Genomic DNA, 17,163 nt, shown 5'->3' on the forward strand with positions numbered 1-17,163 from the left:
AAATGTCTCAGGAGGGTGGAGTAAATGTCTCAGGGTGGAGTAAATATGTCAGGAGGGAGTAAATGTCTCAGGAGGGAGTAAATATCTCAGGGTGGAGTAAATATCTCTGTGTGGAGTAAATGTCTCAGGAGGGTGGAGTAAATGTCTCAGGGTGGAGTAAATATGTCAGGAGGGAGTAAATGTCTCAGGAGGGAGTAAATATCTCAGGGTGGAGTAAATATCTCTGTGTGGAGTAAATGTCTCAGGAGGGTGGAGTAAATGTCTCAGGGTGGAGTAAATATGTCAGGAGGGAGTAAATGTCTCAGGAGGGAGTAAATATCTCAGGGTGGAGTAAATATCTCTGTGTGGAGTAAATGTCTCAGGAGGGTGGAGTAAATGTCTCAGGGTGGAGTCATGTCCACATTCTATATATCTATTCTGAAGACGTTAGCGTGGTCTCCCTCCGCGATCCGCTGGCGAGCAGAACCTTCTCGGCAGGAGGTGGAGCAGGTGGAGCGATGAGCTTCTCCTTCCCGAACAGCGACTCCACCACCTCCCTGCTGAGATGTTCGGCGGCGGCGAGCCGGCGGTCCGCGTTCGGCCCGGGTCCCGGGGAAAGCGACGCCAGCTCCCGCAGACCGCTGTGCCGCCCGGCGCCGGAGGACGGAGGTACGAGCCGGAGGCGGGAGGAGGAGAACCGCGGGGAGAGGCAGCGGCGACACCCGCACCACCGCCACCACCACCATCATCACCACCATCACCACCACCACCACCACCAGGACCAGCCCGACCACAGACGCTCTCTACCCGCCCCGGTTCTCTCGCTGGACCCCCGGCGCCCGAGTTCCTCCACCGGCGGCGAGGTGTCGTCGTCCCCGCTGCCCGCGTCCTCGGAATCGGACTTCAACCCGCGGCCCATCCTGAAGTCCGTGTTCGGACAGGTAAGACCTGGAGCTTGCAGAACGTTACAGGTGGGCAGCAGACATCTCCACCTCCTCCACGTTCTCCATCACTAGTCCTTTACGTGCACCTCCCAAAGCAGACCTCCAGCAGATCCAGGGTGGATGATGGGGTTACTGTCCCAGGATGAAATGGAGGAGCTTCTTCTGAAACCTGAATGTGTTGATGTCCAGAAACAGGGTGTTAAACTGAAGGCAAAATATTACAATGTTACATGTGACTGTGACATTAAAAGGTTAAAAATTACAGAATATCTTTACTGTGTTCAAATCCATCCTGGTTGGTTCAGGATTTTTCCAATGGGAAGTTGTGTCAGATGTAATTGTGCGTGTTAGTTGTACAGTACCGGCCTGTGGTTTGGAGACACCTTCTCATTCAACGTGTCTTCTTCATCTTCATATTTTCTCACTGAGGCATCAAAACTATGAATGAACACATGTGGAGTTCTGTACTTAACAAAAAGTGGAGACCTGGTCTCCACAGTCACCGGACCTGAACCCAGTCCAGATGGTTTGGGGTGAGCTAAACACCTCTGGGAACTCCTTCAAGACTGTTGGAGAACCAACTTATTTCACCTTTTTTGTGAAGTACAGAACTCCACGTGTGTTCATTTTGTCGTAGTTTCGGTTGTAGTCGTTTCGGTCGTGTGTAGTCGTGTTTGTTAGTCGTAGTTGCGGTTGTTTTGGTTGCAGTCGTGTGGAGATCCTCTCAGGATGGTGTAAAATGTGAGCCGTGGTCCTGATCCTGCAGGTCGTAATTGCTTCTCACTTATTAACCGCGTATTTGCATATTCGCGCATATTTTCATCAGATAATACACAACAACGTCCCTGTGGGACTGGAAACGTCATGAAACCCACAATGGAACAAATCCTACGCCTACAGTTAACCAAGTAAAAGAAAATCTTTCACGCTTCCTTTCTGTTCCATTTCATTTAATTCTCTGTTATGTGTGTGTGTGTGTTTCCTGTGTGAAAGGTCCTCATTAAGGGTGAAACACACACACACACACACACACACACAGTGAGGGAAGAGGGCGACAGGATGGAATCCGGCCACCGGCATTAATTCCGGAGGGGGAAGAATGTCCCCGGGCTCCTGAATGGAAGTGTCCCGGGCCTGTGTGTGCGTGCACCCCCGTTGTGTCCTGCTGCTGCGCTGAGGTCCTTCTGGGGTCCTTCTGGTCCGTCTCGGGTCTTCTAAACGGACCCTGAACGCGCCTTTATTTACACGAGACGCAGCGTGAAAACGTTTTCGGGGTTTATGGGGCGCGCGACTCCCGCAGCTGTGTTTACACGTGTTGTCATGTGTTAGTGCGTTCATGCTTGTGTGTGTGTGTGTGTTGACCTTGTAGGGAGTTGTGCGGATTATTTATTAAGGAGTAAATGATGACGCCGCCGCCCCGACTGAGTCTGTTATTCCCGTAGTAAACATTTATAAACCATTACCACCAATTATTATTCTTATTCCGCTCGGTCAGTAATAAATAGCAGCAGTTTGAATGCATATATGTACGTGTGTGTGTGTGTGTACATGTGTGTGTGTGTGTGTGTGTTTATTTACGTGTGTGTGTGTGTTTATGTACGTGTGTGTGTGTACGTGTATGTGTATATGTGTGTGTGTGTGTGTGTTTATTTACGTGTGTGTGTGTTTATGTACGTGTGTGTGTGTTTATGTACGTGTGTGTGTGTACGTGTATGTGTATATGTGTGTGTGTGTGTGTACGTGTGTGTGTGTGTTTATGTACGTGTGTGTGTGTACGTGTATGTGTATATGTGTGTGTGTGTGTACGTGTGTGTTTATTTACGTGTGTGTGTGTGTTTATGTACGTGTGTGTGTGTTTATGTACGTGTGTGTGTGTACGTGTATGTGTATATGTGTGTGTACGTGTGTGTATATATGTGTGTGTGTGTGTGTGTTTATTTACGTGTGTGTGTGTGTTTATGTACGTGTGTGTGTGTGTTTATTTACGTGTGTGTGTGTGTGTTTATGTATGTGTGTGTGTGTACGTGTATGTGTGTGTGTGTGTGTGTGTGTGTGTGTGTGTACGTGTGTGTATATATGTGTGTGTGTGTGTGTGTTTATTTACGTGTGTGTGTGTGTTTATGTACGTGTGTGTGTGTACGTGTATGTGTATATGTGTGTGTGTGTGTGTGTGTGTACGTGTATGTGTATATGTACGTGTGTGTGTGTACGTGTGTGTGTGTGTTTATGTACGTGTGTGTGTGTGTACGTGTGTGTGTATATGTGTGTGTGTGTGTGTACGTGTGTGTATATATGTGTGTGTGTGTGTGTGTGTGTACGTGTATGTGTATATGTACGTGTGTGTGTGTACGTGTGTGTGTGTGTTTATGTACGTGTGTGTGTGTGTACGTGTGTGTGTATATGTGTGTGTGTGTGTGTACGTGTGTGTATATATGTGTGTGTGTGTGTGTGTGTGCTATGCCTGTTTAACAGTCCACCAGTACAAGAGTTCGTACTGAACCGGACTCGAGTTCGCCGTGAATGAGACGCTCCGCCTGTAACTGTGAGAGGAGAGCGAGGGAGCGAAGGAGAGAGAGAGAGAGAGAGAGAGAGAGAGAGAGACCAGGATAGTTGGCAAATGAACAAGTAATCACAGCTTTCTTTCACACTCCTCATGACATATGCCATGACATATTGTCACACACACGTACACACACACACACACACACACACACACTTTCCCTCTTCTGGTCTCAGCCTTTGACTGCTCACATTTAATGGGTTGGCCACCTTCTCCTTCGCTCCTCTGTCACTTTTTCCAGGGTCTCCATGGCGATCCAGCAGCTTGTCCTTCATCCGAACTCGCAGAGGTCAACATAGCATATTAGAAATAACACACACACACGCACACACACACAGGCTTCATCGGTAATTGGAAACCGTGTGACGTCTCCGATGGAGAATGTCTCCGTGAAGGTAAGCTGATGTCTGGACTTCCTGTAACTCCACGACTCACATTCTGCACATTCTCCGCGCCGCGCCGCGCTCCCAGGCTGCTTCGCCTCTTTTGGAATCGTCTTTTTCGGCTTGTGAGAATTACGGCGTCGTTACACGCCACCGTCACATACGTCACAGAGGGGAATTTAACTGTCAGACATGGTTGGGATCATTTCCAGGTGGAGGACGGACATTTTCATCTCGTGGTCATCTGATGGCCCAGAATCCAAGGCAGTTCCGTAAAGGGATTTCGGGGTTCTAGTTCCTGTACAACTGTAGAATATTATTTGTGGCATTTTTGGGGCCTTGGACCTGGTCCTCGTAATTCCGGTGATTGTTTGGTAGTTTGGTGGACTTGCAGAACGGAGACGGGACCGCTGGGGCCCACAGCATTGCTGCCGCAGGAATTCGTGGCCTGTTTTACATTTCACGTCTAATAAATTATGAATCGCAAGATGACTGTGACGCGAATAAAACCCGTCTGCGCCCGCCAGTCCAACGATGTCCCTGAAATATTAAAAACCGGAGCCGGAGGGACCGGCCAGCGGACGCCATTCAAAAGCGGGCACGACAGAACCTGATTTGAAAGATGTGATGTTCTGTGTAAATATGACATTTGGGCTGATGGTGGGCCGGAGCGGGAGATCATCACAGCCGCTGAACCTGATTGGTCAGCCAGCACGATGAAGAGCCTGCTGTGACGTGCTGTGACAGCGCGTGACACGTTCTGTTGCCTGAAGGGCCCCGATTGGTCCTCGTCACAAATACGATCCTCAGGGCTCGACTTCTCATCTTCAATTACGGCGCCGCGTGACGTTTACTTTCTTTTTTTCTTTCTTCTTTAATAACCTGCTGACTGGACTTCGTAGTGTTTGTGTGCGTGTGTGTGTATGTGTGTGTGTGTGTGGGTGGGTGTGTGTACGTGTGTGTGTTTGTTTGTGTGTATGTGTACGTGTGTGTGGGTGTGTACGTGTGTGTGTTTGTGTGTGTGTGTGTGCGCGTGCGTGTGTGTTTGTATGTGTGTGTGTATATGTGTGTGTGCGTGTGTTTGTATGTGTGTGTGTATATGTGTGTGTGTACGTGTGTGTGTTTGTTTGTGTGTATGTGTACGTGTGTGTGTGTGTGTGCGCGTGCGTGTGTGTTTGTATGTGTGTGTGTATATGTGTGTGTGCGTGTGTTTGTGTTTGTGTGTGTGTTTGTGTGTGTATATATGTGTGTGTCTGTATGTGTGTGTATATGTGTGTGTGTGTGTGTGTGTGTGTTTGTATGTGTGTGTGTGCGTGTGTGTGTTTGTATGTGTGTGTGTATATGTGTGTGTGTGTGTGTGTGTGTACGTGTGTGTGTGTGTGTGTGTGTGTGTTTACTGTTCCCTTGACAGTGTGTAGGTCCTAAGTGCCAGTCTACACAATGCGCTCTGTAAACTGTTATGATGGATGAACGGAACATTTTTTTTTTGAATTCATGCGGACGATCTTCCTCCCCGCCCCACTGTCCCTGCTCGTAACTCTCCGTCCCCGGGTCCATGCGTCCCCTGCAGAAAGTCGGCGTAGTGGACGGAGGATCCCGGGTGTAGAATGTTGGGGATTTGGCTGCCGGACGGCCGATGGTGACGCGCGGGTTGTTTTCCATTCTAAGTGTTAAGAGAATAAAAACCTTTACAACGCGTAGTAAATGGCCTTGACCTGAGCAACTCTCAGTAAGACAGGGACAGGGACAGTCCCCCCCCGGTGAGAGTCATACTCCAGTAATGTGCGGACAGGAGGGCTGAACCAAGCATGGTCTGAGGTCACGTCCGTCCCCAGACAGGTCCAGGGGACAGAGGAATGAAGCCAATGCGGGAATGGAGGTAACCGGGCCTAAAGGGCTTTGACGAGTGCTGGAACACGAGGGAAACCGTCTGGCCTCCGTTTCAGCCGTAATTAAAACGGGCGACCTGACCGCGATGGCCGGGAACTGAAAAAACAATGAACATGTAAAAAAAAAAAAAAAAAAAAAAAAAAGATAATAATTTTTCAACATGCAAAACACTTTTACCAAATTCGCACGCAGCGAAGCAGACGGAAAGGAGCGGTACTATAGGCCGCAGGTTCGCGTTTGCCACGAGCTCGATCCGACATTTCCAAGTTGCACGTTCATTATGCTAATTCGCTCTCAAGCAGCCTTGTGAACGTGAGATGGCCGCGGTGGGCGATGCCGGTTCCGCCGTGCAGGACAAGATTGGGTTCGGGGCGCCAGAGTGGTGCATTAATCAGACCAGTAATTTGTTGCCGTGACAACCGTGCTACCAGTCAAGGGCCCGTCGAGGTGGACGGTGCAGCCGACTGTTCATCCCCGCCCTTCAGCCCTCGCTCAGATGGATTAAAGAAGACGTGGCCGCTGCTCAGAGGTCACGACCCCCCAAAAGCCGACTGAGGGCTCGCCGCTGGCCATTTCGTTAACCCCCCTGTCATCACCCCAGAATGATGAGGGATGAGCACTGTGTGTGGTGGGTGGGGCGGGAAGAGGAGGACCTTTCAGCTTCATGTGTTTGCTGGTTTAGCTCCTTACATTTTACATTTACAGCGTTTACCAGACGCCCTTATCCAGAGGGACTTACAGTCAGTAGTGACAGGGACAGTCCCCCCCTGGAGACACTCAGGGTTCAGTGTCCTGCTCAGGGACACGATGGTAGTAATTGGGGTTTGAACCTGGGTCTTCTGCAAGGTTATTATAGTTAACGAAAACGAACGATAAAACTAAAACTAGAATTGAAAAAGCATTTTCGTTAACTGAAATAAAGAGTTAAAAAAAAACGAAAACTAACTGAAACTGTTTTGTGTGTATACAAAACGAACTTAAACGAACTAATATTATAGCAAAAACGTCCTTCGTTTTCGTCTTTGTAATAAGAATTAAAATCTATTTACTTCACGCTGCCAGTTTTAAGCCAGGTTTTTGACCATTATGGTAACACGTGGTCTGTGACGTCACGTGTCCATAGTCTGTCCGTGACGCCGCCGGCTAGCGTGATGGCTGCAGCGAAAGTCGGAAGAAAGCGGCAGAAAGTCCTATTTGGGATTTCTATGATTATGACAGTGGCAAAAATAAAAGTAAGTGCCTTGTTGTAGAAGCAGGTGATACAATATGTGGAATACTTCTCAAGGGGAAAAACCCCACGAATCTGACAGTCCATTTGAAAAGCTCACACAAAAAGGCGAACCAAGAGTACCTGAACAAGCCAGCCTCTCGCCCGCCCTCCCCAGAAAGAGAGGCGGTAGCCAGGCCAGGTAACATGGGAAAGGAACGTGGTACTACAGCATCCATAATGGACCAAGTAGCTGCTGGCTAGTAAATACGCAGGAACACCACAAATGAGAAGAAGCGTTGGTAAATATGTTTATTAAGACTGGAATGTCTACACGACTGTGTGACTCGATTACCTTCAAAAAGTTCACCACTTCACTCGAACCAAAATTCAAAACACCCGGAGCTGCAAGAGTCAATAACCTTATCGGAGCTAAGATGGATAAGGCTATTCTGGTGATTTTGATTCATGCACCTGACAAATATCCGAATTTACAAAAAAAAAAAAACTAAAACTAACACTGTAACTAATAAAAACTAAACTAAAACTAAGCAATTTCAAAATATCAAAACTAATAAAAACTAGTAAATCTGCCTCTAAAAACTAATTAAAACTAACTGAATTTGAAAAAAAAAAATCTAAACGAAATAAAAACTAAATCTAATGAAAAATCCAAAACTATTATTACTATGGTCTTCTGGTTCGCAGGTGGGTGTCTTACCCACTAGGCTACTAGCACCCGTCACCACCTGCTGCCGAACACACAGCTGTATTCACATCTTTATGTGCGTATAAAGTATGTACGACCATACGGTCATTTCTTATACATTCTCTTGTAAGATCACGTCATATTCACTTTGGTTCCTTATTGCCTTTTATCAACATTTTGAAAGTGAAGTGATTGTGAGACACTGCAGCACGGCACACGGTGACACGTGTCCTCTGTATTTAACCATCGCCCTTGGTGAGCAGTGGGCACCATGACAAGCGCCCGGGGAGCAGCGTGTGGGGACGGGACCTTCATCAAGGGGACCTCGGTGGCACCTTCTGATTACGGGTCCACTTCCGTACCTGCTAGGCCACCACTATGCCTGCAACAATAAAGTGCATAATAACAATATAGTTAAGTGCATAACAAGAAATTTCACTTGCATTCTATTTTGTGGTTGTGTATTTGCATCTTGCATCCGCCTGACATCGTGAGAGTCGGAGAGACCTTGAGTGCTGACCTCAGCACCTGAAGAGACAGGACAGGACAGTCTGAATGTCCCTCTGGAGAACTGCCACAGTGCTGCGGAACTGACTGTGACCAGACGTGCTGGAGTGGAGACGTGCTGTGATGAAAGCCTGTCCCGCTGGGACCTTATTTATTAAGTCAGCTGATTTAAACACAATTTACAGTAAATTAATTAAGGCTGTCAGGAGGGCTATTAATACCAAAACTAAATACATCACTAAAATAATACATAATAAAATGTCATGGATTCTTTATAATGGGGAAATCAATCGTTCTGCATGACAGTAAAAACTGAAAATAATATTGAAATATTTCCCAATCTTTTAAAAATGTGTGCTCATTCAGGGCATCAGATTTGTCTCTGTCCCTGTTCCCTGATCTTGGTCCTTTCCAACATGGAGCTACTACGGGTGGGCAGCAGAGCTGCTAAGATGCGGAGCCTGAATATGTAGCGGGTGAAGCGGAGCAATTTATGAAGGTAGTTGGAGTTATTTCTGCATTTTACCAATATGGTTGTCGTGTCACCCGCGCGCCAAATGCTGCGTTTCTCCACCTTGGTGACAGTGGGCACCATGACAGGCGCCCGGGGAGCAGCGTGTGGGGACGGGACCTTCATCAAGGGGACCTCGGTGGCACCTGATGAAAACACTCGCCTCTGAACCAGAAGCCCATGAAATGGAACCGCCGAATCCAGTTTGTCCCGGTGCAGGAGGAAGCAGAGCGATGGACAGTCAGGCATTAAAAGCAGATGAGGGCGTGACAGTGCCGGGGTCGGGTGTGTGACGTCAGTGATGACAGTGTTTACGCTCCTGTCTGCTCCGTGCGGTTAACCCTGAGGCTTCTGGGATCCGTCTTCTTTCCCCCCTTCCATTCCTTTAAAGGTGCTCGTCATTGTCCTAGTCGCTCACATTCGTTTCTGGAATCTGTTCGTGACCAATGACACCAGACCTGAGACACACCGTTAAATCCAGAGGAGGAGCCCCGCCCGCCACGAAAAAAAACCCCGTATAAATCCACACGGAAGGCCGTCTGTGAGACGCGAGGTCGGCGGCAGAGTTCGCAGACACGATGGTATTTACACCGCACCACGGCACTGCAGTACTTCTTTTCTTCATCTTCACCTTCTGTCCCTTCTTCTTCTCGTTCCTCCAGGACCGGGAGCTGAGGCCGGAGGAGATCGATGGTGAGTTCCTGCTAGTGGTCCCTGAGCAGGACACTTGACCCTGAGTGTCTCCAGGGGGACCGTCCCCCTGGCCCTACTAATGCCGTGAATGTACATGGTGCTGAATCGTCTCCTCTCGACGTATTTAGAGTTGCGAGAAGCCTTCAGGGAGTTTGATAAGGACAAGGACGGCTTCATCGGCTGCAAGGACCTGGGCAACTGCATGAGGACCATGGGCTACATGCCGACAGAGATGGAGCTGATCGAACTGAGCCAGCAGATCAACATGAATCGTGAGTGAGAACGTTCCTACACTGCTGGGATGGATCCAGCAGGTCCAGGATGGAAAGATCTCCCGGTCCTATTTTCACTCATTCACGATTTTCACTTATAATTTAAACCGAGAGAAATATGACAAAAACTGTCTGTCGTCTGTCTGTCCTTCGGTCAGTGGGCGGCCACGTGGACTTTGACGACTTCGTGGAGCTCATGGGTCCCAAGCTGCTGGCTGAGACGGCGGACATGATCGGGGTGAAGGAGCTCAGGGACGCCTTTAAAGAGGTGACCGAGCTACTGCGGCCGCTACGCCTGCTAAAGCCGGGCGCCTGTCTCATTCTGTCTCGTCCCTGTCTCCTCGGCAGTTCGATACCAACGGAGACGGTGAGATCAGCACGGCGGAGCTCAGGGAGGCCATGAGGAAGCTCCTCGGGCAGCAGGTGAGATGCCTTCACGTTTTCCCCGAACGTACAGACATGAAGTCCACTGACGTTATATTATTAGCACTCACGGTTCTCCTCGTCTAGGTTGGTCACAGGGACCTAGAGGATATTTTACGAGACATCGATCTGAACGGGGACGGGAGAGTAGACTTTGAGGGTGAGCCATGATGCTTCCGCAGTCAAATTTGTATTATGGTTTGGACAAGAGTTGACTGTTTTCTCACCGTGGTCGCGTCCCTTTCCAGAGTTTGTCCGCATGATGTCTCGCTGAAACGACACTCCTGCTCCCGAGGCTAGAGGCCACATTACAGACTCCTGACTCTGAGCCGACCGTCCTGAGGATGCGAACTGGAACCCTGCAGGGACGAAGAACCCAGTTGCTCTTCACCGCTCTTCCCCAACAATCTCCACCTGCCATTCGTAGCACTTTTCTGACCCACCAAAAACCACCTGTCCTCTCTGTGCTCGTGCGAGACGGAGAAAATGGTGTTTCCCAAGGCAATATGACGTCCTGTGAGATGTTCCTTCTTCTCCGTGTAAATGTGTGTGGTAGAGTCCTTGTCTGTTGACCTACTCTGTGACTTGATGGTGCGTAATAGGAAGTAGGAAGTGCAGCAGAAAGAAGACCCCCCCATGTGGCATGTAGGTTCTTCACCATACGTGGACTGATCTTTGGCCTTCCCGTGTTCTAGAATGCGGTTTACATCTGATCACGCGATGTCCTGGCCTGGTACTGTATCTCCTCCCCGACCCTGGATCGCCTCGGACGGTGTACTCCCCACTGTTAACCGCGCCTGTGTTCCGTGCGTTTTCGTGTACAGTGTTTGCCGTTGGTGTCTTTTTTTAAAATTGTCATTTGCATGCCAAACCATGACGCTCATTTGCACTTGTGTAAAACAGTAGACTCCGAGTCTTGAAGACAGTTCGTTGTACATAATATTGTGTGTGTCTTTAAATCCGCCCACTGGCGTGGTGTATAACACGAACAGAACATTTTCTATGGATGGAACAGTTGTCATGGCAACAGTCTCCTGTTGGGACAGCTTCTGAACTTCTTCTCTTTTTGTAATAGGCTACGATATGGCCGCCATTAAAACCCCCTGAAAGTTGCTGCTTTTGTTGGCACTGAACAAACACAGTTTTATTTTAGGGTGAAGCAAGGGGGATATTTCACTGGAGCCACATTCCCATAACACCATTAAATAAAAATGAACACCGAAGTCCTCAGGTGTCAGGTGATGACCCAACGATCACGTCTGTGGACACTCGTGCCGCCAGGGAGAATGGACACGGGATGGATGGATTTTTAATCGTCCGTATATACCGATGACAAGGGCGCGACCTCAGGAAAGGCAGGTGACGTGTTCAGCTACTGCCACCTAGCTGCAGTCGCCCCAGGCTTATTGCTGCTTCACTTTTAGTCCGACTTTTTTTTAGTTCTTGGTCAGAGCTGAGAGGTTTTATCATGCGACACGTAAACCGCATCTCACACGCTTTCCTTCGGCCCATTCAAAATGTCTACCTCTCATATAATTTGCTTGTCAAAGTTTTAGATAGAAAAGCATGAAAGAATTACATTTACGGCATTTATCAGACGCCCTTATCCAGAGCGACTTACAATCAGTAGTTACAGGGACAGTCCCCCCGGAGCAACTTAGGGTTAAGTGTCTTGCTCAGGGACACAATGGTAGTAAGCAGGATTTGAACCCGGGTCTTCTGGTTCATAGGTAAGTGTCTAACCTGCTAGGCCACTACCACTACCATATGGGTATCAATCCAAATCATTACATCTAACGTGTTTCCAGTTGGACTCATTTTGCGAAGAGAAATGTTTACAAGGTGTAGCCTATTAGGGAGAAAATCTTGATATCTCAGTGTGACCGTGGGAGAACACAGTGGTGGAAACGGCAAAGACACACACATTCAGGTCATTGTTTCAAAAAAAGCCCAATTATTAGAAGCAGTTTTTCTTTTTTCAAAATTCCAATAGTTGAATTGCGATTTTCAGCTGTTTCTCGAATTTCCGGGGGCATTTGTCACAACACGGTTGGCCTTCTGATGCATATTTAAATGACGTGCCAGCCAATGGCACGCTGTTCCTGGTAGCGGCTCGATTGGCCGCTTCCCTGTTACCGGCACCCCCACCGACCAATCGGAGACGCCGCCGGGAGGCCGGGCGCCCCGCCCCCCCGCCGCGCAGCCAATCCGCGGCGGCCAGGCAGCGCGCCGTGCGGCCCTCGCCGGAGCGCCGGATTAGCCTCAGCGCGTCCGCCTTTCGCCGCCCGGACGAGCTGCAGACCAGCGCGGTTCCCGCGGAGGACGCCTGCGGCCGCCAGCGTCGGTGAGCGGTTGGCCGGGGGGGCAGCTAGCGGGCCTGGGGCCGGTCGGCGGGGTGCCTCCGCGTCGCGCCTGAGCGCGTCGAACCCGCGGCGATGCGGCGGGCGGCCGCGGCGGGGAGCGGCATGCTGCTGGCGGCGCTCCTGTCGCTGCTAAACGGTGCGTGCCGGGCGGACCTGACGGAGCGGGTGGTGTGGGCCGTGAACGCCGGCGGGGAGGCGCACACGGACACGCACGGCATCCAGTACAAGAAGGACCCGCTGGAGGGGAAAGTGGGGAAAGGTGAGAACCGGGCCGCTATTATTAGCCTGGAGGAAGTACACGTGTAACTGTCAGGACAAGGCGCCCGGCGCTTCCTGCTGCCGCCCGGAAGCGGGGTCTGGCCCGGTGCTGCGGATCTGACGTGCACCGAGCGTTGCCGAGCGTGGCTCGGTCTCTCTGGTTTGCCGGTTGGGGGGGTTTATTTCATTTTTTTTCCCGGGGTGGTTTACCAATGTGGCTCAGATCTGGCAACCCGTCACGGCGTAATGGAGCGGAGTAATGAGCGTTCCGATCTGGCAACACGCACAAACACGTAGAGACGTGCGCTAAACGCCGCTGGATGGTGGATGAAGATGATGATGATGATCAGCTCACGTCCCTGGAGTAACACTGACTGACCCCCCACCCCAGATGAACCTGTTCAGCTCCTGCATTGTAAGCGTTGCTCCACACTGGTCAGATCTGATCACCTTTTGCCCTCTAGACACAACGTTCAGGTTACGGGCAGAACCGGTCTCAGGGTTGGGTGTGAGGCATCTGTGGCCGCGTCCGCGTTAAATAAATGACGGGCCTTGTTCAGGGTTTCGGTTTCAGTGCCCGACCCGAAGTAGTCCAAGGTCGTACGCACATTTCCCATGAAACGCGTGGTGACGAAGGACGACCGCAGCAGATCACTTAGTTCAGTTTCCACGTCCTTTTACAGCTCCTGGATTCCTCGTGGAAAAAGTAAAGGGCCGAAGTTAACGTCCGTGCTAAAACTAACCAGGCAAATCTCGACAAATTCCAGTTTTGTGTATAGACAAACGCATGATGCTGAAATAAGTAAAGTAAAATGAGCAATAAAATTGAAATCATTTGCAAAATATGTGATGTAAGTGCTTGCTGTAATATTCAAAACATGAACTGTGGCGCCTTGCTGGTGCTAGAAAGCGACAGCCAATCGAATTGCGCAAGCACGTTGACCAATCAGGAAGGTTTATTTTGCCACTCGTGTGCTCCCTGCACATATACAGCTGAGCTCAAGCGTTGCTGCGACACTTACGCTGTTTAATGCGTTAATCTCCTTCTCGACTCACATCAGCAACCTTTCCCGCTCATGTAGATTCCTTCTCTACGATATCAGACGAATCCGCCCTTATCTGTCAACCCAGGCCACCCAGATACCTTAGTAACCTCACGACTGGACTACTGTAACTCCCTTCTAGCTGGTCTACTACCATGTTCCATCCGACCTCTACAACTAATACAAAATGCAGCAGCACGACTGATCTTCAACCTTCCCAAGTTCTCCACACCGCCCCTCTGCTACGTTCCTCCACCGGCTCCCAGTACCTGCACGCATCAGGTTCTAAATACTGATGCTGGCCTACAAAGCCAAACATGGAGTAGCACCATCCTACCTCACAGCCCTTATTACACCTCACACTGCACCTGGTATACTCCGAGCCTCCAGTACTGCTCGCCTGGTCCCTCCATCTCTGAAGGTAAAAGGAAGACGCTCATCTAGACTCTTCTCCGTCTCGGCCCCTCGGTGGTGGAATGAACTTCCATCTCAGTCACTGAGCACCTTCACACGGCAGCTCAAGACCTTCCTCTTTAGAGAAGATTTAGATGAACTTGTAACCTTCTTCTTGTCTGACTTCTGTATAGAAACTAGAACAGAGTGAATAAAAAGGTTGTATTCATAGTTGGGGGTCCTAGTGAACCTGAACTGACCTCTTCATCCATGGTGACATGGAAGCACGTTGTAAGTCGCTCTGGATGAGGGGCGTCTGCCAAACGGCTTAAAATGTAAATGTAAATTTGTGGTTTTAATTTAAAAAAGAAATAACGTCGCAGTGTGTGAAAAGTGTACTTTAATTACGTACTTGTAATACCGTACGTACTTTTGCTTCATCCGTGGTTTGCCAAAACTAAAAAAAAAAAAAAAAATTCTAATTACTTTCCCAAGAAATTGGAACAAAACCCTGTTTTTGTACTAAATCATATATATATATATATTACACTTATATGAATGATATGAAGGAAAACTGCTGGCCAGGAGCACGTTAATGTATTATTATATCTGATCCTCCCAGCGTCCGATTACGGCGTGCGTCTCCCCATCCTGCGCTCCAGTCCGGAAGACCAGATCCTGTACCAGACGGAGCGCTACAACGAGGACTCGTTCGGGTACGAGGTGCCCATCCGGGAGGAAGGAGACTACATCCTGGTCATGAAGTTCGCGGAGGTGTACTTCGCACAGTCCCAGCAGAAGGTGCGTGTGGAGCAGGGCGGGGGGAAGAGTCCCACATCTCTCCTCACCCGGAACGCGGCCGCGACTGTAAATAGATCTTGCGGAGCAAGAGGGTCGTCATGGTGACGCCGTATATCGGCCCTTGCAGGTGTTCGACATTCGCCTGAACAGCCACGTGGTGGTGAAGGACCTGGACATCTTCGAGCGAGTGGGACACAGCACGGCACACGACGAGATCGTGGCCTTCTCCATAAAGAGGGGCAAACTGAGCGTCCAGGGGGAGGTGTCCACCTTCAACGCCAAGCTGACTGTGGAGTTCGTCAAGGTACCTGCGGTGCACGAATAAGATGCGATGTTTCTCACTAGAATCTTCATTTCAAGAGGACTTCTCAACATTTCAGTAAAAAATGTCATGTAATAGATATGGGTCATGTGACTGGTGCAATAATATTAAATTATACCAACAGAATTGTGCAAAATAACTAATATTTAAAGGTTTATTATACGACAAGCATACTTATTCTGCTGATAACTGTGTGGACGTTGTTTTGTCCCCCCGGTAGATCTTCAGCACGCTTGGCGTAGTTCCTGTAGTTTCCTGTAGGTTAGAGTAGATATTTACGGTCTGAAGGTGTGGGAGGTGCAGCAGGTCGGACCTGCTTTACCTGCACAAACCTGGAGTTTCTCAGCTAGTCGCCATTCGTAACGGCGCCCCGCGGTGTTCAAGGAACGCTAGCGTGACAATCACGCTGCCCTTACAGTCAGTAGTGACCGGGACAGTCCCCCTGGAGAGTCTCGGGGTTCAGGGACACGACGCTAGGAAGTGGGGTTCGAACCCGGGACTTGTGCTTCGTAGGAGAGCGGGCCGCTAGGCTACTACTTTCCACCTCTATATTCAGGATTAAAAATATTGCGTTAATGCTGAATTAATACAGTCAGTAGTGACCGGGACAGTCGCCCTGGAGAGTCTCAGGGTTCAGGGACACGACGCTAGGAAGTGGGGTTCGAACCCGGGACTTGTGCTTCATAGGAGAGCAGGCCCGCTAGGCTACTACTTTCCACCTCTATATTCAGGATTAAAATATTGCGTTAATGCTGAATTAATCAGTCAGTAGTGACCGGGACAGTCCCCCTGGACAGTCTCGGGGTTCAGGGACATGACGCTAGGAAGTGGGGTTCGAACCCGGGACTTGTGCTTCGTAGGAGAGCGGCCCGCTAGGCTACTACTTTCCACCTCTATATTCAGGATTAAAAATATTGCGTTAATGCTGAATTGATACAGTCAGGGACAGTCCCCCTGGGGACGTTCAGGGTTCAGTTGAGGGACTACGTGGTAGGAAGTGGGGTTAAAATATTGCGCTGATTCTGTATTAATCCTGCCTCTCCTTCTGTGTGTGTGTGTGTGTAGAGTTACTATGACAACCCGAAGGTGTGTGCGCTGTACGTCATGAAGGGGACTTTAGAAGGTGAGCATTCAGCAGCCCGGCGCCACAAAATGATCCCTTGTTGTGTCGTATGATGGAGATGTTGGGTGAAAAATGGTTTCCTCGGGCTGTGTTTATTGTAAGGTAGACCATACCTGTTAATGCCGTGACGTGATTGTCACAGCAGCACAGCACACGGTGAAACGTGTCCTCCCGGGGGGCAGTGTGTGGGGACGGGACCTTCATCAAGGGGACCTCGGTGGCACCTTGGCGGTTCGGGATCCGAACCCGCAACCTTCCGATTACGGGGCCGCTTCCTTAACCGCTAGGTCACCGCTGACCCCTTTTTAGGCGATACGGGCACGTGTCTGGTGTAACCGTGACAACTAGGATCATTTTAATCCATCCATGGACACGAGATGCGGCCCGAGATCGCTCCAGCTTCGTTTCTCGTTCCCTGCCAGATGTTCCCAAGCTGCAGCCCCATCCTGGTCTGGAGAAGCGTGAGCTGGAGGATCTGGATGAAGAGGAGCTGGAGGTCGGGGAGGACGGGAGCCGGAAGAGCGGCGCCGCCGCCGGCGCCGCCGCCTCCAAGAACCGCGTGCAGTCCGGCCCGCGGACCCCCAACCCGTACGCGGCCGACAACAGCAGCCTCATGTTCCCCATCCTGGTGGCCTTCGGCGTCTTCATCCCCACCCTCTTCTGCCTCTGCCGACTGTGAGGGGACGAGAGGACCGTGCGGAGGACTGCGGAAGAGGGGTGGCGGGGTGGGGGGTTGGATGGGGGCGGGGCATCGGGAGGGAGGGGGGGGGGGCAGGGGCTCT

The 17,163-nt window shown here is 50.1% G+C and overlaps 2 protein-coding genes across 2 annotated transcripts; both read left to right on the forward strand.

The window, feature by feature from the left end:
* The first annotated feature begins 370 nt into the window (after positions 1 to 370).
* On the forward strand, positions 371 to 11,191 carry LOC114799377 (calcium-binding protein 1-like). Its single transcript, XM_028995976.1, has 7 exons — positions 371 to 920; positions 9,353 to 9,383; positions 9,512 to 9,655; positions 9,814 to 9,923; positions 10,004 to 10,078; positions 10,166 to 10,238; positions 10,327 to 11,191. Exons 1-7 carry the CDS (start codon positions 498 to 500, stop codon positions 10,350 to 10,352), a joined length of 882 nt encoding a protein of 293 aa, XP_028851809.1. The 5' UTR covers positions 371 to 497; the 3' UTR covers positions 10,353 to 11,191.
* A 1,109-nt stretch (positions 11,192 to 12,300) lies between these two features.
* Positions 12,301 to 17,093, forward strand: LOC114799790 (malectin-like). The gene is made up of 5 exons (XM_028996668.1): positions 12,301 to 12,700; positions 14,758 to 14,936; positions 15,064 to 15,240; positions 16,324 to 16,381; positions 16,804 to 17,093. Exons 1-5 carry the CDS (start codon positions 12,514 to 12,516, stop codon positions 17,058 to 17,060), a joined length of 858 nt encoding a protein of 285 aa, XP_028852501.1. The 5' UTR covers positions 12,301 to 12,513; the 3' UTR covers positions 17,061 to 17,093.
* The last annotated feature ends 70 nt before the right edge of the window (positions 17,094 to 17,163 follow it).

Source organism: Denticeps clupeoides, chromosome 11 (assembly GCF_900700375.1).
Source record: "Denticeps clupeoides chromosome 11, fDenClu1.1, whole genome shotgun sequence".
NCBI lineage: Eukaryota > Metazoa > Chordata > Actinopteri > Clupeiformes > Denticipitidae > Denticeps > Denticeps clupeoides.